The sequence below is a fragment of the Brassica napus genome, chromosome C1 (genome assembly GCF_020379485.1).
Source record: "Brassica napus cultivar Da-Ae chromosome C1, Da-Ae, whole genome shotgun sequence".
In the NCBI taxonomy this organism is placed as follows: Eukaryota; Viridiplantae; Streptophyta; class Magnoliopsida; order Brassicales; family Brassicaceae; genus Brassica; species Brassica napus.
The window spans coordinates 48,536,014-48,560,525 of NC_063444.1; the positions used below are offsets into that span (position 1 = coordinate 48,536,014).

Sequence of the window (24,512 nt, forward strand, 5' to 3'; positions counted from 1 at the left end):
GTAAGGACATATTAAAATAAGGATAAGGATAAATTAAAAAAAGGATAAATTAAACATGGTCACACGAATAAAATAAAAATCTATAAATTAATAATATTAAAATTTGATATTTTATCAATCTATAAGATTATTTTGACAAAATAGTTTAGCAACAGCTTTATATTACAAAGATGATTATTTTCAGTATGCATGTTTGTGTTACCACATCAAGGTAGAGAGTTCTTTCTTAAGAATGAACATTTAAACTTGAAATGAGATTAGAAAAAAAAAATTCTCTAGGTTGTTACCTGAAAGTATGAGATATCACCAGTTAAATTTAGTAGTTTTTTGTCCACACTATGCATAAACTGTTTTACTATTTCTATTTTATTTAAGATTGTTTTTTTTTTCTTCTTATAATTATTAACTAAAGAATTTTTTTCATTTTTCATTTCATTTGGAAATAATATGTACATTAAACTGTTTTAACGAAAAAGGAATAAAATTTATAATTTGATTTTAAATTCTCAAAACTGATTTGAACATCGTTTTATTGCAATGTTTTGCTTAATATGCTTTTGTGTTCGGTTCTATAACTCCCAGGTTTGTTACGTGAGTGAGGAGTAAAAACTTGTGTTGTTATGGTTTGTAAACGAATAAACCAGAACATTAGAGACCCATTTTAATATATTAAGAAATTATTCAAAATATTTTTTTTATTGATAGGTCAGTCATATTAGCAACCAATTTTTATGCTCATATATAATTTCAAATTGTTTCTCTATATGACTTCAAAGGCATTTGTTGGTCTCACATAAATAATCAACTTTTTATTTTGTGGTTATCTGAGTTGATTAATTACTGAAGAGTTGAGGTTCTACAGAGAATACAGATAACTGATTGGACTGTAACTATATAAGTTTAGCTATAAAATTTATGATGTAGATGATTTGGATGTAGTTGAAATTTATATATATATATGTTGCCGTAGTATAAACATGAAAGGAGAGGTCTTTGATATATATGTCTATTATTTTGTTTTCCTCTACTCCGCTCACCGCTCTTACATCTTATGCAGGGCGATGTAATACAGTTTTTACTTATTGTAATCTCTAGAATATAATATTTCTATACATAAATTGTATATTTCTTATGCGTTTTTGTCAATGAACTTAAAGTTTTAAACCATCTCGCTGCCCACGAGTTAAGAAACAGTCCTTTAGGATCTGGAAGCAATTCATGATTACTTAGTTGCGCTGAAAGGAAGAAACAAAGGCATGCATGACAAAGTAATGAATGAAACCTACCCGCAGCTGACAAAGAAGTGATTGTTCTCCTTCTATAGAATCATGTACTGGCTCTCGCTACCAAAGCAAATGACGTACTCATTTAAGAAAACCACATGCAAGGTTTCACAAAGAACTCCAACCTGGTATTCGTTTATGCAAATTCAAATTTCAAAACTTGATAGGAAGTGACAAAAAGAGAAAGTTACTTGCTGATATGGCAGCAAGATCTCTTCGGAATTCTTGGCTGCATATCTTCCCTTAACAACCAACAGTTGCCGCCCATCATGCAAGAAATTCATTACATGGCCTGGTTTATGAGTCATCCTGAATTTTTTTTGTTTAGCAGAGATAGACAGAAATGCCATACAATCTTAAATCCCCCTAGGCAATAGGCATGAATACTTACGGTCGATCAAGCTTGAAGAGGAAGATAAAAGAGATTTGTTCATACTTTTTGAAGAGGTCCATAAAGTTGGCAAACATACTCTTCTTTTTGTCCCCTGCAAAGAACTTAAGGAGGCCTGATAACTGTACAGCACCTATCTCCAGCAAGCTCTGGATTTTTTTTCATGGAGAATGTTAAAGACTCTACTAAGAAGCTGCAAATAGACATCACATCAAAAATCAATCTGCTAACAGGTTTTTGATAATGAGAGAACATCATCAAATAACCGATGGTTTAATGCAAAAAAACCATCTACTCCACCGTCATATATTTAACTTCCCTCACAGGGGTGACATTGCTGCTGCCAAATAATTTAATCTTCATTAGCATGCTCTGCAATGTATTCTCTATGTAAGATGTTTACCGTAAGGAACAATTAATTAGCAAAGACAATAATTTAAGAATACCATCCAAATCTTCTGCAGCAGCGAGACTTATTCAATGAGCTTGGTTCAACCTATCCAAAAAAACAAAAACAATGTGAGGCACATAATCATGAAAACACCAGAGTCAAATAGGCACAATGATAAAATACTCACTGGCTTATTCTTTTGCTTCAGTTCACTAAGTGAACAGTCAAAGCCATCATTAGCTGCAGGGGACGAACGTAAAGAATAACATACGAACACCATTGAAAGAATCAATAAAAGAATTCACGGAAGATAAACTCGTCAACATACCAAAGTGTGAGCTATAAGGATAAGAAAAAAAAATTAACTACAAAATCACACAAATCAGTTTAAATTAAACAAAGTAACTTTTCTAGATAACGGGACGATACCAGGGATGACTCATGTAATGCTACATGTGATGGCGTCGACTCTCAGATTGAAGCAAAGGTTATACCTTGGAAATGATCATAGCATTGGAAGACAAAGTGATGACCAGATGAAGCCGGGCTTGCTCGTTCTTGCGCTATGCAGATATATATATTGAGCATCAATTTCCCATTTTCAGTTGGTCCCTGAAACACGTAAAAATAGATAACGTAAGGGTAGAAGGAAGGGAAAAGAAACAAATGGTATGGTTCTGATGCGTTTAGAGGTCAATAGTTGTATAAATGCAAATTTTGAAATTAGAGACCAAAAACTTTAAAGCTATAAGTATAACAAACTCTACAAAATACCACAGCTTTTATAAGAGAAACAAAGCAAACAAACTGAAATTGAACTGCTCAAACTCGGTTTGGATTGTTTTATTTATCAAAACTAAGATTGAGAATTACAAAACCTGACAAACCAGATGGCGAATCCTCTCCTGTAAAGCTCATTCTCCTCCTTTTACACCTCCAACAATCTAAACACCAGATCAAGAGCTTTCAAAAACAAAACCAACGATCTGAAACAGAGGAAGTGAAATCATGAATCAAAAGTGGGAAACATTAACCGTAATCATAGAATTCTCAACCGTAAGCTCCACCAGTTATGGAACTCGAACTCCTCCATCTCCCTCAATTCTTTCAACGGCTTCTTCTTCTTCGTTCCTAACAATCTCACAATATGATAAAAGACAAACAAAAAGAGATCACATACAACTCCCACGAACGCTTTTCAAAGAAAACTGTACAGATGTTAAGTGATGCTTTGTACGTACAGGAGCAAGGCGTTGTGTGACTTACCAAATATGAAGGAGTAAATATTTTTACAGAAAACTGTATACAGAGGTAAAGTGATGGAACCAAAACCAAACGCCAGTACTAACTACTCGTTTTCTCCAGAGGCGATGAAGAGATCTGCTGGTTCTAGTGAGAAGAATCTTTCGTGAATCTACCTACGTCTCATATAGTGAGTAAGGAGAGGAGGAAAGCTGAAAAGATTAAGGAATAAATAATTTGTAACTGGTGAAAGAGTTGTTTTGGCAAAGGCAGACAAACCGGAAGAAGACCAAAGAAATATTGGAATCGGCGTGGCGTTGAAAAGGTTCGAGCGAAGAGTGATTTGGTGATGTGTTTTTTTTTTAATTGACTTGTCAGTTTAGAAGTCTCTCATTGGTTGATTTTATTTGCTGATGTGGACAGCATGAGAGGAGCTCTTATTCCCCTTTTAGTATTGTATTGATATAATTATCTCTAAAATGATTCACATTAACAAAACGTCCATACTAAAATGTCCATGGAACAAGAAGAATATCATTTGTTTAAGTTGTTGCCCTTCCAGGCCGAAGGCAACTTGTTATTATTATTATCTTCTTGCTAGTTCATCCTTAGTTTATATCCATTGCTATTTGAGAAGAAGACAAAAGCTGGGGATGATACAACGATGAGGAAGACTAATAAACAAATTTTCTTGTCAAATTATTTGAGGGTTACATATGCAGTATTGGAGAATTATGAAAAGAAAAAACACAATAGCTTCCAAAGAACACTCTCGAGTAATCTGAACAATACAAATGCAGTTTAAACATTATGAGCCGTGTGGCGCTATAACATGCAACTTGCAGTTGAATGAAACTGAACACAAGCAAGCATTCTAGTACACGTGCTTTGTGGAGCCAGCAAAGACTTGGAAAAAGGTTTTGAGTTGCATTGAATTTTTGTATATTCCAAATGTAGACAAAGTACTTGCAAATTATAAAATTTACAAACTACAAGTTATATCATTTTTAATAATGTGTGGGGAAAAAAGTAACCTTTTTTTGTTAGTTGACATGAATTTATTTATAATCGTATGAAACATATCATGTCCACTGAAAAGCATTGATCAAGGGAGGCAGTTTAATAGGAGATCTATTCATTTATCCAAAAATAAAATAAGATACATCTTTATCCATAAGAAAAGAGATTGCGACGAGAGCAGGTGGAGGGGTTTCAGTAGTCGTCGCTTCTAATCAACATCCACTTCACCTTCTTCCACGAAAACAAGCAATCTCCATCAAACGTGAGGAGAAAGCAAGTTTTCCTTAAGCAATATCTATCTCTCGACCAGACATTCTTATACTTCCACTCCTCTTCCGTCTCTTCCTTCACTCATCTCTTGTCTCGACCCAACCCCCCTTGTCTTTCTTGATACTCAGGTTCTGTTTCCATCTCTCGTTGATTCTCTGTTTTTGTCTAATTAGTTACTGCTTATCAAACCGGACAAAGGCTCTAACTTTTATGATTAATGATCTCAAATTGAGCAAATTGAGTTTTTTTTTTTTTGTTCTGTCTCTGAAGCCAATTTGATTCATTTTCTGTAAAGCTTGAGCCTTTAAGATGAGACACAGAAGCCCCACTCTTTGATTTGCAAACTATCTTTAATCAAATCTTTTAATATAAAAACTTAACCTTTATTATCAGATTCCTCTTTATTTTTGCGATTAGCTTATGATATATCTTTATATTTGATCTTCCTTTTTGTTGAAGAGAAACTGATAAGTATAAGCTCAAAGAGCCTTTCTTTTTTTACTTTGTTTTATCTCATTGTCAATCAAGCTGAATAAGTTTCTAACCTTTCTATAAATGTTCTCTTTACAGGATACACTTGATTTACTTTGTGCATGTGGTGATTATGGATACGGAGTCTTGGAAGTTTCTCAGGAGTGTTTGCATACTTTCTTTCCTCCTTGGCTCTTGCTTTGTCTATCAAAGCCTTCGTGTTGTTGTCGCTCAAGATGAAGGCACAGAACCAGCAGTGACTTTGCAAGTCAATGCTTCTGATGGAGCTGGAAGGCTCATCCCTGAAACTCTTTTCGGCATTTTCTTCGAGGTTTTGTTAATGTTACAGCCTCCAAAATGGTCAAACTATGGTTTAGACTTGAGAGTTTTGCTAAATGCTATATGGTTCAAATCATTTTGCAGGAGATAAACCATGCTGGTGCTGGTGGATTATGGGCTGAGCTTGTTAGCAACAGAGGTTAGAATCGTGAAAATCCACTGAAACTAATCATTTTTTAAGCTTCAGTTAGGCCTGCGGGTTTGGTTAGTTCGGGTTATTCGGTTCGGGTAGTTCGGTCAACATAAATCTTACCGAATTAACCCAAAACAAAGTTTGTTACGGTTAGTTTGGTTTTTAAAAATCCTACCAAAGTTTTTGATTTCGGTTAGATTTTGGTTTAATTCTGTTTAAATTTCGGATAAATTCTATTAATTTTGGTTAAATTTGGTTAGTTCGGTTTGAAATTTGGTTAGTTCAGTTAGTTCGGTTTTTGGTATGGTTTGGGTATAAGATTTTTTTAAAGAAGAAAACCGAAGTAACCAATTGCTGAACCGAACAGAAAACCTAAAGAATTGAACCAAATTTTTAATTGAACGGGTTTGGTTCGGTTCAGAATCCCCAGTAATTTACTCTTAAGCAAAAACTTTTGGTTAACAGGGTTTGAAGCTGGTGGGCAGAACACTCCGTCTAATATTTGGCCTTGGTCTATTGTTGGTGATCAGTCATCTGTCTATGTAGCTACAGACCGTTCATCCTGCTTTGAACGTAATAAAATCGCATTGAGAATGGATGTGCTCTGTGATAGCAAAGGCTGTCCATCAGGAGGTGTTGGAGTTTATAACCCTGGTTACTGGGGCATGGTGAGTCTCTCTATTGTGATCAAGAGTATGAGTTTAAGTTGTTCACTTCATTTTTTTTTTTCATTTTCTTTAGAATATTGAAGAAGGAAAGAAGTACAAGGTGGCTCTTTATGTGCGTTCCACTGGTGATATCGACCTGTCTGTGTCCTTGACTAGCTCTAATGGATCATTGACTCTTGCTTCTGAGAAGATCATGTAAGAAACACTTTCAGTTTTAAGTCTGAATACGTTTCTGTTATTGTTGTTTCATTGTCCATTTGTTTTAATGTAGAGCTTCTGCTTCTGATGTTTCAAACTGGACTAAGAAGGAGGTTGTATTGGAGGCAAAGGGGACAGATCATGGTGCAAGACTTCAGTTAACAACAACCAAGAAAGGGTCCATATGGATTGATCAAGTCTCAGCCATGCCGGTGGATACTTACAAGGTTTCTTTCTAATGAGATTGCTAATAGAGAAAAGAATAGAAAATGTTCAATCTCTTTTGGTTTGGTTGCAGGGACATGGCTTTAGAAACGATCTGTACCAGATGATGTCCGATATAAAACCCCGTTTCATCCGTTTCCCAGGTAATATATAATGTAAGACTAGTAGACACACATAAAGTTTTGTTTATTGATACACTCTTGGATCTTTGTGTACTTTTAGGTGGTTGTTTTGTGGAGGGTGAATGGTTAAGCAATGCATTCCGCTGGAAAGAAACCGTAGGACCTTGGGAAGAGAGACCTGGACATTTTGGTGATGTTTGGAAGTATTGGACCGATGATGGCCTTGGACACTTTGAGTTCTTTCAAGTAAGACTTCTTCTTCTTTTTAATGGATTTGTAATGATTCCCTAAGCACTAATAAAATGTTAAAATGAAACATTCTTGTAGTTGGCAGAAGACATTGGTGCAGCTCCAATATGGGTGTTTAACAACGGTATATACAAGATTAATCTCTCTCTTTTGCATTCCAAGTCCATTGACAAGTGCTTCTTCACCTTGATGCAGGGATTAGTCACAATGATGAAGTTGAAACTGCTACTATCATGCCCTTTGTTCAGGAAGCACTTGATGGTATTGAGTTTGCTAGGGGAGATGCTAACTCTACATGGGGATCGATTCGAGCTGCAATGGGACGCAAAGAGCCTTTTGAATTGAAATATGTTGCTATTGGGAATGAGGATTGTGGAAAGACTTACTACAGAGGTTTCTTTGTATTTCTCTATGCTCTCACATTTGATTGTTGAGTGTCTTTGATAGTCTAACTGAGATTTACAACTGTACAGGAAACTATATTGTGTTCTATGATGCTATCAAGAAGGCTTATCCAGATATCAAAATCATCTCTAACTGTGATGGATCTTCCCGTCCGCTTGACCACCCTGCTGATTACTATGATTTCCACGTAAATTCTTGACATAAACTTTGAATATTTCTTTATGTGCGTTCCTGTCTGAGATAGTGTTTTTCTTTGTTCACAGATTTACACTTCTGCTAGCAATTTGTTTTCCATGTATCATCAGTTTGACCGCACTTCTCGCAAGGGTCCAAAGGTGCGGTAATAGATTATTCAGTGTTCAAGAAATCGCTAGACACTAAATTAGGCGTTTTATATGGGATTATTGATTAGGCGGGCGCCTAGACCGATTTTTTAGAATACTCATTATTCAAACAAAGAGACAAATTGAAGCTTTTCAGTGACTCACTGGTGGGACTTTTTTTTGCAGGCTTTTGTGAGTGAATATGCTGTGACAGGAAAAGATGCTGGTAAAGGAAGCCTTCTGGCCGCTCTTGCAGAGGCTGCATTTCTCATTGGTCTTGAAAAGAACAGGTTTTTGATCATAACTAAAAAACACCAAATGAGTTATAAAATTAAAAACATCTTTGATGATTTCTTTCTTTGTTGCAGTGACATTGTGGAAATGGCGAGCTATGCACCACTCTTTGTGAACACAAACGACAGAAGGTAAAAACTCTCATTCAGGAAGCAAAGGACAACAACAACAATCTCAAATTCTTTGAATTGGTTTTTCAGGTGGAACCCTGATGCAATAGTCTTCAACTCTTCTCATCTATATGGAACTCCAAGCTACTGGGTCCAACGGTTCTTCGCTGAGTCAAGCGGATCAACTCTTCTCACTTCAACACTAAAAGGAAACTCTTCTTCTCTTGTTGCATCTGCAATCTCATACCAAAGCAATGACCAAGATTACATAAGCATAAAGGTTAGAGCCTTTAGTTCTCTCTGATTCTTTAAAAAAAAATCTGTGTTCAACTTCTCAATTTATATGCAGGCTGTGAACTTTGGAGCTACCTCGGTGAATATGAAGGTGTTGGTTACTGGATTGGATCCGAACGTGATGAAAGTTTCGGGGTCGAAGAAGACAGTACTTACATCTACCAATGTGATGGATGAGAACTCCTTCACACAGCCTGAGAAGGTTGCGCCACACGAAAGCTTGCTAGAGATGGCCGAGGAGGATCTTACCGTTATTCTCCCGCCACACTCGTTCTCTTCGTTTGATTTGTTGAAAGAATCTGCAAAAATGATAAGAATGCCAGTTTCTGATTCTTCTTCCACTCTGTGAAGAGAGAAACGACGACATGGAGTGTATTAACTTCATGTCAAAAAAAGTCTCTTGTAGTTAACATTGCAATTACGTAATGCGTAATGCGTACTCGTGTGTAAATGATAGTAGTTTGGTGAATAAAATTACTTTTATTTAATCATATGAGCATATGTTGCCTTTAGGTCACTTGGTATGCAAGAATAAAGTAACAAGACAGTACCTGGATCATCATCGCTCATCAGTGTACCTATAGTTTCTTGAGCATAGAAGAAGATGACAGACACCTTTGTTAGGTTTTTGAAGCCCCTCAAATCTGAATGCGTCCTCTAATTTCGTTCCTATATACTTTAATTCTTTTTTACTTGTATATACAAAAATTAATGTTTTAGCTTTAATTAATATATTTTACTTTAAAATTAAAATTTAAAATATGAATGGCGAGACTTTATTGGAAATCAAATAAAATTAACAAAAACTAATAAATTAATATATTTAATTATTATTAATATATATATGTATACATTCTAAACATCAATATTTTAAATTATGTTTTGACGTTCGGTTCGGTTTTGAGTTAACTTTTTTAAATTTTCGAGTTTTCCAAATTTTTGGAGTTTTCAAGTCTTTGTTCAATGTTAATCCGTTCAGATAATACTCATATAAGTTTACAAACTTTAATCAAATATTTTTACAATCATTTTCAGATTTTTCAGTTCAGATGTCAGCTCAATTACAAAAGGTCAGGCTTTAATAAGTGAAAAGATTAATTTGAATTAAAGCTAAAAATGAAAGTAGGAGCCAAAGAAACAAACATAAATTACATCTAACCTTCTCAGATTATAAAATGGTTTAGTTGGTTTAGTATTACATTTCGGTTTACTTATTCCGGTTTACCATCTGTAACTAACTATATAAACCAGTAATAACAGAATCATTTCTCAGTCTAACAAACTCTCTTCGTCGATTCATCTAAACCTCTAATAGGGAACTTGATGTAGCGTAGACTTCCTATTTCCCGTTGGCTTTGGTGTTAAGGTTTTCCTTTTTACTTAATATCTTTTATTAAAGTCGGTTTAGTTATTTTCCAGCTCCTAGTTGATATAGCTCGTGTGTGAGTCTATATATACGGAGGTTCTGTTTTATTTACAAGTTACCTTTGATTTGATATTAATATAAACTTAGAGTTTTGGTTTTAATCCACTCTTGCAACCTTAGCTTCTGGGCATTCTTTGAGAATTCAACAGATTTTAAGAAAGCTTAGTTAACGGGCATTCTCAGAATTCAACATTATCTTCGTGTTATCGGTTACTTCAGTTACTTCCGCTCTGTTAGTTGGTATCAGAGACCTTTAATTACAATTCTATTTGTGATTATCGATCTGCGATTTCAATGGCACCTCGTCCTAATGACTGGACACAGATGCAGCAGTTCCTCGAAGATTTCCAAGAAAATTTTCAGGACAATATGAGACGAACAATGGCTGATGCAGTTCAAGCCGGAGTTCAAGCGTCGTTTACGGAAAACGCAGCACTCGCTGCTCAAGCAGCACCGCAACAACACAACAACCGTCACCACAACCCTTTTTACGAAGAAAACGAGGAGGGCTCTGATGAGGACAACCCGTTTTGAGATAACGACAATCAACAACAGCAATGTAATCACCAACCAGCTCGTGTTCGGCAACCCAAAAACGATCATGACACTCGTTGGACCTCGGGCATCAAACTCGATATCCCCGAGTTCAATGGTGGATCTAAACCGGAAGACCTTCTGGATTGGTTCGTCACAGTCAACGAATTCTTGGAATTCAAAGACGTACCAGACAATAAACAAGTTCCTCTCGTGACGACTAGATTCCGCAGCCATGCCACATCTTGGTGGAGTCAACTTAAGCTTTCTCGTACTCGAGGGGGAAAAGAGAAAATTACCTCTTGGGATAAACTCAAGAAACACATGAGAAAGACATTCATCCCATATAACTTTGAACATCTGTTATTTCAAAAATTTCATAACATTCGTCAGGGAAATCGTTCCATAGAAGACTACTCAACAGAATTTTATCAGATGATGACTCGGATAGACATCCATGATTCAGAAGATCAATTGGTCGCAAGGTTCATCGCCGGATTACGCCCCCAACTACAAACGATGTTACACCAGTTTGATCCATGTTCGATATCCGAAGCACGACAACGAGCGCTACTAGTTGAGCAGCAATCTCGTTTCAGCGCTAATCAATGGACAGGGAACAACAAACAACGCAACTCCACAATCAGCGCCGACGATACATTAGACACATCGACAGGAACACGAACAACGACCCGTTCTACTGAACCCGTGGCGCAGAACGCGGAGGCACAACCGTCTCGACCTAACGCCCTACGATGTTTTACTTGCGGGGAGCGAGGACACATTCAAACGGCATGTCCTACTAAAGGTCGGCATGGACTGCTGGCACACGAAGGAGACATTATTGGGGATCCTATCTATGATGATGAAGAAGGACGTTTTGATGATATCGATGAAGAGCAAGTCAATGGCGACACCGGAACAATGCTTTTGATACATAGGAATTGCATGGCCCCAAGGACAAGTGAAGCTTGGCAACGGACGGCTTTGTTTAACTCTACCTGCACAATTAAAGGAAAAATGTGTAAATTTGTTATTGACTCCGGCTGTTCCTCCAATGTAGTTTCAGAGGAGGCTGTGCGTAAGCTTGCCTTAATGCCAGAAGCGCACCCACATCCCTATCGCCTCCTTTGGATGCAAACCGGCGCCGAGGTCTTTGTCTCACAACGTTGTTAACGTTTTCAGTGGGTTCTTTCTACAAGGATACACTTTATTGTGACATTGCTTCAATGGATGTTTCTCATCTCATCCTAGGAAGGCCATGGCAAATGATCGAGAGGTGGTTCATAACGGCAAACATAACACACACTCGTTTATGTTTCAAGGAAGGAAAATCACATTGCTTCCAGCTCCCGAACCGAATTATGTGATCAACAATGAACAAGCACATCCAAGCAAAGTCTTCTTGTTGTATACAAGGCACAATTCGAAAGTGAGCTTCGCGATGACTGCCCTCTCTATGCTCTGGTTGTCACTGATCCGCCACCAGTTCATAAGGAGACCGTTCCTGCTTCATTCACCCCCATACTTGACGATTTCAAGGACCTTTTCCCACATGAATTACCGGCAGGATTACCACCTCTAAGAGATATACAGCACCATATCGATCTGGTACCTAATTCAGTGCTTCATAACCGAGCACATTACCGCATGAGTCCAGAGGAACACGAGGAATTGCGACGACAGGTAGACGAGCTACTTTTTAAAGGTTATGTTCGCGAAAGCCTAAGTCCTTGCACAGTTCCGGCTCTACCTATTCCACAGAAAGACAAAACTTGGCGGATGTGCGTCGATAGCAGAGCAATCAACAAGATCACAACCCGATACAGATTTCCTATTCCTCGCCTCGATGATCTTCTTGATCAAATCGGTAAAGCTTCAATACTAAATTGGATTTAAAGAGTGGCTATCACCAGATTCGTATCCGGCCTGGGGACGAATGGAAGATGACTTTCAAGACGAGGGAAGGATTGTTCGAGTGGTTGGTGATGCCTTTTGGGTTATCAAACGCTCCTAGTACGTTCATGCGCGTCATGAATCAGGCTCTTCGGCCGTTTATTGGTAAATTTGTGGTGGTTTACTTTGATGACATTCTTAGTTTTAGTTCGACCCTCGAAGATCACTTCCGTCACCTCCGCGAGGTTTTACTAGTTCTATGCCGAGAACAGCTGTTCGTTGCTCAACACAAATGTGAGTTTGGAGTTTCAGAGGTCTTGTTTCTTGGATACGTCGTCTCTGCCTCAGGACTACGCGTAGATCCACAGAAGGTAGCAGCAGTGTCATCTTGGCCCACACCGATGACGATTACAGAGATACGAAGCTTCCATGGATTGGCATCTTTTTACCGTAGGTTCGTCCACAGTTTCAGTGCAATTATGGCTCCAATAACCGATTGTATGAAGCAAACAATGTTTGAGTGGACGCCTGAAGCTTCTCATGCGTTTGAGCTCATTAAGCTCAAGTTTACCACAACCTCTATTCTTGTCCTTCCAGATTTTGAGGTACCTTTCGAGCTTCATTGTGATGCTAGCAAGCTGGGTATCGGTGCAGTCTTAAGTCAGCATGGCCGCCCTGTTGCCTATTACAGTGAAAAGATGGCAGGCGGCTAGGGTTCGTTATAGCACGTATGATATCTAGTTTTATGCGATCGTGCAAGCTATCAAGCATTGGAGGCATTATCTGGCACACAAAGAGTTTGTTTTGTTCACCGATCATGTCGCCTTAAAGTATTTAGGGACGCAAGACAAAATTTCTGCAAGACATGCTTCTTGGACGGCCTATCTTCAACAGTTTACATTCGTCATTAAACACCAGTCGGGAAAGATGAATAAGGCAGCTGATGCTTTGAGTCGTCGTCACTCCCTTGTGGCAACATTACATGTCTCTGTGCCGGGCCTTGAGTGTCTTTCCGATCTATATGCGTCAGATACTTTCTTCGCGCCCATATGGAATGACCTATCGCAAGGAGTTGTCAATGAGTACTCGCTCATAGATAATTTTTTATTTTTCGCAACAATCGGTTATGTGTTCTGTCTGGTAGTTTCAGATTACAAATCATTACCGAGCTCCACAACGAGGGACATGTCGGTAGGGACAGAACTTTAAAGTTGGTCGCCGAGTCTTACTTCTGGCCTACTCTTCGCCGTGATGTCGAAAGGTTTGTGGCATGGTGCACGGTGTGTCAACAGGGCAAAGGTCAGACGTTGAATGCGGGGCTTTACATGCCTTTACCGATCCCGACACAGCCTTGGACCGACTTGAGTATGGACTTCGTGTTGGGGTTGCCTCGAACGCAGCGGGGCAATGATTCTATCTTCGTTGTTGTGGATCGTTTCTCAAAGATGGTCCATTTCATTCCGTGTAAGAAAACGACTGATGCGGTTCAGGTGGCTCTTTTATTCTTTCGCGAGGTCTATCGTCTTCATGGGTTGCCAACGACGATTGTGTCTGATCGTGACTCTCGCTTTCTCAGCCACTTTTGGCGATCTCTGTGGAAACTTCTCAAGACAAGTTTAAACATGAGTTCCGCGTACCATCCACAGTCCGACGGTCAGACAGAGGTGGTAAATCGTTCATTGGGCAATATGCTTTGATGTTTGGTGGGCAATAACATTCGTTCTTGGGATTCTTGTTTATGTCAAGCTGAGTTTGTACATAACCACGCCCATAATTGGAGTCTCGGGTTTAGTCCCTCCAAGGTTGTCTATGGTTATGTTCCGCGTAGTCCGCTAGCATTGACGTCTCTTCCTAATCCATCGGAGTTCCATGGACGTGCTGTAGAGATGCTGGCCGAGCTTTCAATGGTGTAAGATCGCGCTCACGGAAACTTGGTCGCCTCTGCAACCCAATATAAAGCCGCGGCTGATGTACATCGTCGGGAAGTTCATTTTAGCGTCGGGGATCAAGTCTGGGCCGTCTTAACGAAGGAACGTTTTGCAACCGGTCAGTACAACAAACTCAAGCCCCGCAAGATAGGTCCTGTCGAGATAGTCGAGAAGATCAATGCGAATGCTTATCGCCTTGCTCTTCCTCCTCACGTCCATACTGCAGACGTTTTCAATGTCAAGCACTTGTTTAAGTTTGAACCGGATGATGCTACAATGTCAGGATTCGTGGACGAATCTTCCGTACGGGGGTGGGGGGGGGGCCTGATGTAGCGTAGACTTCCTATTTCCCGTTGGTTTTGGTGTTAAGGTTTTCCTTTTTACTTAATGTCTTTTATTAAAGTCGGCTTAGTTGTTTTCCAACTCCTAGTTGATATAGCTCGTGTGTGAGTTTATATGGAGGTTTTGTTTTATTTACAAGTTACCTTTGATTTGATATTAATATAAACTTAGAGTTTTGGCTTTAATCCACTCTTGCAACCTTAGCTCCTGGGCATTCTTTGAGAATTCAGCAGATTTTATGAAGACTTAGTTAACGGGAATTCTTGGAATTCAACGTTATCTTCGCGTTATCGGTTACTTCAGTTACTTCCGCTCCGCTATAACTAAGGCATCTTGTGCCTTGGAGAGTGAGCTGAAGAGGGTTGATTCTAGGTTAGATACACTAGAGGGTTCTATAGAGGAAGTAAAGTCTAAACCTTTTGTGTCTAGAGAGGAGTTAGAGAGGGTTTACGAGGAGTTAAAGAAGGTTAAGGTTCGTGATTCTTTAGTTAGTGATGTTGGTATTGTTGATGAGTTGAGGGTTTATGCTCGTGGCATTGTGGAGAAGGAGATTGGGAATTTGGGAGAGTGGACTATGCGTTGGGGTCTGGTGGGGGGGTGGGGGGGGGGGGGTTTGTGATGGATCATTCGGATTCGTTTCTTGTTGGGAGTGAAGGTAGTTGGTTTGGGACGAGCAGGAGAGGACGGGTTCATGGCGAAGGGGTTAAGATGTTGACGCCGAGTTTCGGGGAGCCTAGACAGTGTTTTCCTTTGAAAGGAGGCAGTGGCTATGTTCAAGTCAGGCTAAGAGGGCATATAGTACCTGAGGCTGTTACCTTGGAGCATGTCTCTAAGGTAATACTATTATACTTTCACCTAAGGAGATTGGTTTATATATGTTAATTTGATTCCTTATAAAGGATTCTCTGTGAAACTGCTAGCTGTATCAGTTACTTTGAGCAATATATTCAGTTGTGTTCTTGTGCTATATACTTCTTGTCAACCATACTGATGTTACGGTTTATGCACCGTGAAATCGAACAGGCTGTGGCGTATGACAGATCGAGCGCTCCAAAGGATTGCCGTGTGTCAGGATGGCTAGAAGACAAAGATATGGAGAGTGAAACGATGCTCTTTCTTACAGAGTTTACTTACGATTTGGACAGATCCAACGCACAGACATTCGACGTTGCTGATTCTGCTCGCTCGGGACTTGTTAATACTGTAAGGCTAGAGTTCACATCGAATCATGGAAGCTCTTCAGTCTTCACACACTTGTATCTACAGATTCAGGGTTCATGGTCGTGAGCTAGACTCGGTATCTGTTGTTCATGCTTGATCTGAAGTTCCACGTTGAACCCCTCTTCTCTTTGTAACATTCCCACATAGATATCTCTTCTTCACGTGATGTATTTAGTATTTCTATACTTCAAATCTTCTTCTTTTTACCATTTTTAGATTTTTTTTAACATTTGCAGAATAGGAAAGGAAACACACATCGATATTATTCTAAATCTGGTTTGGTTTGAAACCAAAGAGAATTAGTTTCGTATTCGGTTGTATGTCTTCTTTATTATGCTACATACAAGTCTAGTAGATAAAACATGTACTCTCTTTATTCCAAAATGTATTATTTTTCAAGACAATGCACAATTATTTAAAAAATATATTTACTTACAAATATCATCAAAATATAAATTAAAAATTATTTAACTAATTACAAAAATATTAGAAAATATTATTAATTATACAGTTTTAATAAATTTAAAAATTATCAAAAATATGAATAACATTTACATACTAAAACATAATTTTTTTTTTAAATCATACATTTCGAAACAAAGAGAATATATTATTTAAAAACAATGATTATTTTTTAGACATGTGGTACTGTTATGATATGCCATGAAGAGCCAACGAGGAAGTGTGTGAGTGTGAATTGTGGAATAGACAAGAGTGACGACTTCTAATACTCTTCACCGTCTTGCCTTCACGCGTTGCCTTGTCCAAAAGCTCCCCAACACATCACATGCATGCATTTCTCGGTCAAAATCAAATCATATGAAACATAAATTTTCTAACAAAAGTCAGACCCACCTTGTTAATCTCTAAATAGTATTAATTGCAAATTAGTCTCGAGATATGTATAAACATGCCTGATTGCGTTTTTCTATTACAGACGACTTGCAGTTTCTGGCATAACAATTTGGAGAGATGTATAGACATGCCTGATTGCTTTTTTCTATTACAGACGACTTATAGTTTCTAGCATAACAATTTGTACTAAACAAAAATTTTAAACACTAGAAAATACCCAATTTACGGTTAAATCACATGAAAGCAAAACTCTTTCTAATCAAGTCAACGCGGTCCACCGTCACATAACCAACTTTGGGTGGACCACCGGCTACAAAAACAAATAAATCCTACACATAACACATGAAACTCTTTATTTGACCAAAACGAAATTATATACATGTAATATTAATTATTAGACCAACATGCATTACATAATTTAGTTACCCTCGAACCCATGGATTCATTAAATACCTCAAGCTCCTAGTATCTCCCTATATATACACACAATATAGCCAATTCACTAAACAAACACCATAACATAACACAGATAAAACAAAATGAAAACACTCCACTTCTCTTCTTCTCTCCTGTTCCTGTCAGTTCTTTTCCTCTCATGTGCGTTTCTAATCTCACCACAGTCTCCCTCACCGTCCCCTTCTGAGCTTCCGTCACAGCCACCTTCCGTGCCTCCATCACAGTCACCTTCTTTGCCTCCGACACAGTCACCTTCCTTGCCTCCGTCTCAGCCACCTACCTTGCCTCCGTCTAAGCCACCTTCTTTGCCTCCTACACAGTCAACTTCGGACGCTTGTAAGTCAACTCCATACCCAAAGCTCTGCCGTACGATCCTCTCCGCCGTCAAATCCTCACCGTCCGACCCCTACAGCTACGGCAAGTTCACGATCAAGCAATGTCTCAAACAAGCGAGCCGCCTCTCAAAAGTCATCAACGGGTACGTACGCCGCGTGAGAAGCAAACCCGGCTCCATGACGGCCGAGGAAATAGGCGCGGTGGCGGACTGCGGCGAGTTAGCTGAGCTGAGTGTGAGCTATCTTGAAACCGTCGCGGCTGAGCTCAAAATGGCTGATATGATGACGGCGGCGCTCGTGGAGCATGTGAACAGTCTTTTAAGTGGTGTGGTGACGAACCAGCAGACGTGTCTTGACGGACTAGTGGAGGCCAAGAGTGGTTTCGCCGCCGCGATTGGATCGCCGATGGGGAATCTCACTCGCCTTTACAGTGTGTCGTTGGGGCTTGTGAGCCACGCGCTTAACCGTAACTTGAAGAGGTTTAAAGCCTCTAAAGGGAAGATTCTTGGTGGTCGTAACTCAACCTATCGCGAGCCGCTCGAGACTTTGATTAAGGTAATCAAACTTTTATTATTACTATTATTTGCTTCTGGAAATAATAACAAAATATTTAATCATGGTTTACAATAATGAAACTATCGTTTAGGAGGACAGATACTGATTAAGTTTTAATATATGGTTTGCATTTACTTGTTTAGGACGTAGGGATTGATAAAATATTCGAACATATCTTTAAGTTTCTAGATCGAGTCAGAATGAAATGGACGTGCTCTTGTTGTGTGTGTGATCCAGAAGCATAAGAGAGTAAATGTCACATGGCCTACGCTCATTTTTAGGCCACATTTTATTGCAAGTAAACGATGATCAACTGGGTCGCTCATCTTTGACTTTTAAAAAAAATCAGTTGGGTCCACACTCGAATCCAACTGTGTTCACGTGGATTCCCTCATCATAGGATGGTCCACCGTCATTTCGTGCGGCTACAATAAACACTGATTTAGCAATACATGAAATTATAACCTAATTATGTAATAATTAAGAGCATATTAACATGTTTTGATATACTTTTTTTTATTTTTTCATAAGGTTTTACGTAAAACATGCGACAATGACAAAGATTGTCGGAAAGCTGCCCGGAAGCTGGGTGAGCTTGGGGTGACTAGCGGCGGTTCCATCCTTGTCAGTCAAGCGGTTATCGTCGGTCCATACAAATCCGACAACTTCACAACCATTACTGATGCAATAGCAGCAGCACCTAATAACGCTAGACCGGAGGATGGTTACTTTGTCATATACGCAAGGGAAGGTGTCTACGAAGAATATATCGTTGTTCCAATCAACAAAAAGAATTTATTGCTTATGGGAGATGGAATCAATAAGACGATCATTACGGGGAACCATAATGTTGTTGATGGTTGGACTACGTATAATTGCTCGAGCTTTGGTTAGTTTTTCTTTTATCTTCTTCTAATTTGTTCACTTTACTCATTTGGAATTGTGCCTAGCAAATTGCTTAGTGTATGATAGTGTTAATTTGATTTTGTAGCGGTGACTGGAGAACGGTTCATGGCAGTTGATGTTACATTCAGAAACACAGCTGGACCTGAGAAGCATCAGGCCGTGGCCTTGAGAAACAATGCGGAAGGATCCACTTTCTACCGGTGTAGTTTTGAAGGCTATCAAGATACTCTCTACGTCCATTCTCTTAGACAGTTCTATCGCGAATGCGATATATATGGTATGATCTTATTGTTTATCTATATATATATATATATATATATTTGGTTATTGTGTTATTGGAATATGAATTTATACGATTTTACATCAATGCCTTTTTCATTGATACATTTTAATCCTTGTCCCCCTTTTCTTCATTTCTTTTGTTATAGGTACCATCGATTTTATATTTGGAAACGCAGCTGCAATCTTTCAAAACTGCAATATATATGCTAGAAAACCAATGGCAAAGCAGAAGAATGCAATTACAGCCCATGGAAGAACCGAACCAAACCAAAACACTGGAATCTCTATCATCAACTGTACCATCAAAGCCGCACCAGATCTAGCAGCTGATCCTACCTCAACCATGACGTTCCTAGGACGGCCATGGAAGCCTTACTCAAGGACGGTTTTCATGCAATCATATATTAGTGACATTGTTCAACCAGTGGGATGGCTCGAATGGAATGGTACCACTGGATTAGACACGATTTACTACGGCGAGTATGATAACTTCGGACCAGGGGCAAAGACAGACCGGAGAGTGCAGTGGTTAGGGTACAATTTATTGGACATGGCACAAGCGATGAACTTCACGGTTTACAACTTTACCCTGGGAGATACTTGGTTGCCTCAAACCGATATTCCATTCTATGGTGGTTTGGTTCGCAAAGAATGATAATCACATCATATAAGATAATTTTTATATATGTACTTCCTCATTTAATTATAAAGCAATAAATATTCATTTCTTCTAAGTATTGGAGTCTTGATTTTTGGTGTTTAGTTATACAATTAATAAAATCATTTTATCAGTCGAACCATAATTGGTTTTGCATAATATATATGAAAACATTACCTCTTTTGAGTGTAACCAACTAACCATATTAAAGTATTTGACCAGTTTATTTGTTCATTTTATATAATTATGTATCTAAGATAACACATGCATAAAGAATTCGAACTATTAAATTTTGAATCATCAACCATATATGCTATATATGCAAAAGGCATACACAGGAGAAATAACGAACAATATCTAATGATTACGAAAAAATACAACTTATTACATTGTGTGTATTGAGTGTCAAGGATAAGTCTCGTTGAGTGGAGTTATGACACTGAACATCTTCACGAGACTGTTGCCGACTAATAAAGCGTTTCCCAGTATTTCAAGTTTCTTTTCTAATACGAAACCCTGGATTATTTATCTCCCTCAGTTATTCCCTGATTTGGAAACGTTGCAAACTATATCGTTTGATGGCTACATTGGCTAGTTGTTGTGTTGCATTACCTCTTCATAAGTTGGTGCGGAAGGATTAAGTGATACTGCTCCTATTAGAGAAACAGAATCTGTTTGTGGAAAATGGATTCTAATCTCATTAACCGAAAAGTGTAGCTTACATGGAGTTTATATACACTTACGTTTAACCATAGTAAACCACAATCAATTGATAAAGTCTAATCTACTCTAAACCGGAATGAACCTACTATCTACATTAATAGCCTCCCTCAAGATGAAGGTGTACAAATGTTATGCAAACCCATCTTGCGTATATTTTTCCGGAAAGGAGTAGGATAAAGTGCCTTGGTGAGAACATCGGCCAGTTGATCACCAGTACGCACATACATTGTCTTGAGAAAACCATCTTTCATCTTTTCCCTTACCTTGTGACAATCATTTTCTATGTGCTTGGTGCGTTCGTGAAACACCGGTTACTCGCGATGTGCAGAGCCGCCGTGTTGTCACAGTAGAGATATGTAGGAAGTGTAATAGCTCCAAAAATAATTTTTTTTACAAATACATTATTTTTGCATAGATACATATGAAATATGATATTTTGTATATTATCTTATTTCGTTTTCTATGCACATAAAATATCATCGGTTCAAATGACCTCTCTAACGCGGTGCATGCGTGCTATCCAGTATCCAATAGGAATGCAGCGACTGTTTCTCATGATTCATGATTATTTATAAGTGCTTATAATAATTAAGTGTTTTATTCTTCAGGACAATTAAATTTTTGAACGAAGTTAATCTAGAACAACTAATCTCTAGTACATTTCAAAGAAATATAGAGTGCTTTTGACATTTAGAACATGTATAATGGCCAACATATACATATGCAATGGAGGACACTTTCCCGAACACAGCTGTGGAGAACACATGTAAGAAAGTATATAAACTGGTTTCTTGAAGCATAACAAAGTATAAAAACCTAGTTTCTTGAAACATAGCACATCAATCATATAATTGGTTTCTTGGTTGACAATCAAGGATTTATATATCTTTCCTGTAGAAATTATGTCACATAAGATCTATTTCGGTTGTATTATTAGGTAGCCACATGACAAGCATTCAAGTTATTTCATATAGCTGAAACTAATAATGTTCTAAAAATTGATATAGAATATGCGATAAATGCTTGGCAAAGCAAATCATTCTAAACTAACCAAATTGAAAATCTGGAGAAATTATTAGTTTTATTGATATTATCTTAACAAAAAAAAAAATTAATTCTTTTGATAAAAAAAAAATCTTTAGTTCTCAATATTAATCCTCTAGGTTACTAGATTAGTTGGTTCATCATATCATGTTATGTGTTTGGGCATAAAATAAATGGTCAATATTTCGAGAGAATTACCGAACGTGGCGCTCTGGAAAGTGGGAGTTCCATCAATGACATTGAGTTTACCAGAGACAATACTCTTGCTCTCTCCATCTCCAACCACAACAACATTCCACATGGTCTTCTCCACTTTCACATTCTCAAAATAAACTCCTTTCTTCACATATATAACCGTCCTCTTGTCACTCTTCTCAGGCACATCCTTTAAAGCCGTACTTATCGTCTTACACTTCCCCGAACCATCCTTCGCCACCACAATATTCGCCACTCTCCTCAAATCAGTGCTCTGCAACAACCTCCTCCCCACGTTTAAATCCACCGCCACGTCAGCACTCTGCAAACGCCTCCTGAGTTTGAAGGAGTCAGCTATCTTACCGAGCCATGTGATGATAGCCAAGGCGTTACTCGTTAGCTCCGTTGCGTTCTTGAGCTGACTTTCTCCGAACGTCTTAGAATCTGGATGGTTAGACTCAGCCAACGTCTCTGTACAAGTATCTTGGTACGTCTCTGCTGAGCTCAGCCATGTACGGAGGTCACTGACTAGCTCAGGTAACGTGACGTCACCGTTTTGTGATGATGTCAACGTGTTTTCGAGGTTATCTATCGTTAGGTCAAGAAGCTCGACGCAAGCATGCATGGTGGTGTTGTCTCCTGAAGAGGAGAAAGCGTTGAGAGCTTTCGTGGCTTCTGCGATTGTGATCTTGACGGCGTATATAAAGAGCTGTTCTGGATTGAGGCTGCTTGCGTTTGGAGCTGATCCGACCGTTTCGAAACACTTGTCTTTATGTAGTGTAACGTCGCAAACGGCTTTAACGGAAACGGAGATTGAGTCTCCGTTATCGCTGGTTTCCACCGTCGTTGACTTCTTGTTAGACATGGTTCCGAAGACGGCTCCGATCACGATACCGACGAGAACGAGTAGTGATACGACGATGATTGTGATTCTCTTCCTCGAGTTCCGACGAGCTTCGAGCACATGTTCACGCTCGTCGACTTTACCGTAGGAGGAAGACATTTTCCTCCTTTCGTTTTTGATATATTCTTCGTTTGAAGTTTTTCTTTTTTGTTAGGTTTGGTTTGGAGATAGCAGTCCATATTAATACATTGAAAAAAATATAATACTTTGAATAAACTAACAGCGCCTTACGTGCGATGCATAAAGCAGGCTATAAAATTTTATTTAGTTATTAAGAGCACCATTATCCGGTGGAAGCACCGTAACCTAGTGATTAAAGTTTAAAAGCTTTTACATCTAGGTCTAGGGTTCAAATCTCAGACTATGCAATTTCTTGCAGATTACAGAAAATCCAGGTTTTCAAGTCCCGGAGAAAACGATTTATTAAACAATTATCAACATGGTGCAAGTAAATCTGATCAGGCGTGAATCTTCATAGGACGGCTCAGGTGATGCAATTAGGCGTAGGTCTTCATAAGACAAGTAGTTTTCTCGGTTGTTGAATCGTCTATATAATCTTTCTCATATCATAATTGTAATATACTAATAATTCAGTGTTAAAAAAAAGAGCACCATTATCCTAGAAATCCTAAATGGATCTCTTATTTTTTTTTAATATTTTTTAATTTTAAAAGTGAATTAAAAAACTAGATTAAGAGATCCGAAAATTTACGTGCTCCATTGCAATTCTTTTATTTAAAGATTCTTACATTTTTTTTTTAAATTAAACACTAAATTTTTTTGATTTTTTTATTAAACTTAAATTTTTCCTTAAAATATAGAGTGAATTAGTCCAATATCCAAGAACTTGTGTGAAATTAGGTAAATGCACAACACAGTAAAAGTATGGGGTTTAAAATTTACTATTAATTGTTACAATTACAATTCAGTCCTTCTCTGCAGTTGTGGGGGGGGGGGGTTGCGCAAGTACGTAAGAGAGAGAATATAATCATTCATTTTTGTCTATTTATGAAAGTAACCGGAGACAACTTGTGTGAAAAGAAAGAGTAGCCGGACACTTCTTCCCACACTGGCATAGAGGACCTTGCTCTTCTTGTATACATAGGATTTGATGTCGCGTCAGAGGCCGGACTCTAAGTCGTCTCCATGGCCTTAGAAAGATGGCGATGAGCGACTGCAAAATATAGAGTTAAGGGTTAAAAGAGGCCTCTGTAAGTCAAAGAACACGTTTTTTGTGTTGGCCGGTGATGACGGCAATGACGGCAATGACAGTGAAGTTGGACGGTGAAGGAGGTGATTTTGTCAACAATTATGGCTTTCACATGTCCAAGCCTCTTCTATAAATACTCAATGCAAGGTGAAGAGGAAAAACATTCCAAATGTAAAACAAGAAAACTGAGAGAGAACGAGAGAAGAGAAGAGAAGAGAAGAAGAAAAAAAAATAAAAAAAAAGATTTTTTCTCACAAAAAATCTTTTTTAAGAAATTACGAGTAATTTCTGAGTGTATTTGGGATCGGGGTGTGAGTTGTGAGCTTGTAAAATTTCTTTGGTTGATAATAAAAGATCTGTAGCAGGTCCAGAGACGTAGGCAACATTGGCCGAACTCCGTTAACAATTTTGTGTGTGTGCTTCTTTCCCGCTCCCATAAATTCTGGTTTACCGCAAAATTTGACCGCGTATTTCCTAACAACTGGTATCAGAGCCGGAGTTACGGTGATCGGTCAAATTTTTTGCGGAGTTACTATTCACGTGGACAGTAATTCGTGAATAGTGAATTTTGTCGGTAACATCGGTTTGTCGACAAAGGTGTTCTAATACACGGT

The 24,512-nt window shown here is 38.4% G+C and overlaps 3 protein-coding genes and 1 long non-coding RNA gene across 4 annotated transcripts; 2 read left to right on the forward strand and 2 right to left on the reverse strand.

Moving 5' to 3' along the window:
• Window positions 1–842: 842 nt before the first annotated feature.
• LOC111200110 lies at window positions 843–4,247 on the reverse strand. Its single transcript, XR_007318103.1, has 3 exons — window positions 2,253–4,247; window positions 2,121–2,170; window positions 843–2,046 (listed from the first exon to the last, which is right to left on the reverse strand). It is a non-coding gene; the product is annotated as an uncharacterized LOC111200110 (long non-coding RNA).
• A 234-nt stretch (window positions 4,248–4,481) lies between these two features.
• Window positions 4,482–8,916, forward strand: LOC106381177 (alpha-L-arabinofuranosidase 1). Its single transcript, XM_013821046.3, has 16 exons — window positions 4,482–4,725; window positions 5,168–5,399; window positions 5,492–5,546; window positions 6,006–6,208; window positions 6,282–6,403; window positions 6,480–6,633; window positions 6,705–6,774; window positions 6,854–6,999; window positions 7,081–7,126; window positions 7,198–7,395; window positions 7,476–7,594; window positions 7,671–7,742; window positions 7,917–8,020; window positions 8,099–8,155; window positions 8,225–8,414; window positions 8,484–8,916. The coding sequence occupies exons 2-16, from the start codon at window positions 5,202–5,204 to the stop codon at window positions 8,775–8,777; spliced, it is 2,028 nt and encodes a 675-aa protein (XP_013676500.1). The 5' UTR covers window positions 4,482–4,725; window positions 5,168–5,201; the 3' UTR covers window positions 8,778–8,916.
• A 7,961-nt stretch (window positions 8,917–16,877) lies between these two features.
• Window positions 16,878–19,955, forward strand: LOC106381178 (probable pectinesterase/pectinesterase inhibitor 25). The gene is made up of 4 exons (XM_022701378.2): window positions 16,878–17,976; window positions 18,508–18,865; window positions 18,968–19,159; window positions 19,311–19,955. The coding sequence occupies exons 1-4, from the start codon at window positions 17,170–17,172 to the stop codon at window positions 19,817–19,819; spliced, it is 1,866 nt and encodes a 621-aa protein (XP_022557099.1). The 5' UTR covers window positions 16,878–17,169; the 3' UTR covers window positions 19,820–19,955.
• Window positions 19,956–21,080: 1,125 nt separating this feature from the next.
• LOC111205810 (putative pectinesterase/pectinesterase inhibitor 24) lies at window positions 21,081–22,959 on the reverse strand. The gene has a single exon (XM_022702040.2). It carries the CDS (start codon window positions 22,785–22,787, stop codon window positions 21,735–21,737), a length of 1,053 nt encoding a protein of 350 aa, XP_022557761.1. The 5' UTR covers window positions 22,788–22,959; the 3' UTR covers window positions 21,081–21,734.
• Window positions 22,960–24,512: the final 1,553 nt, after the last annotated feature.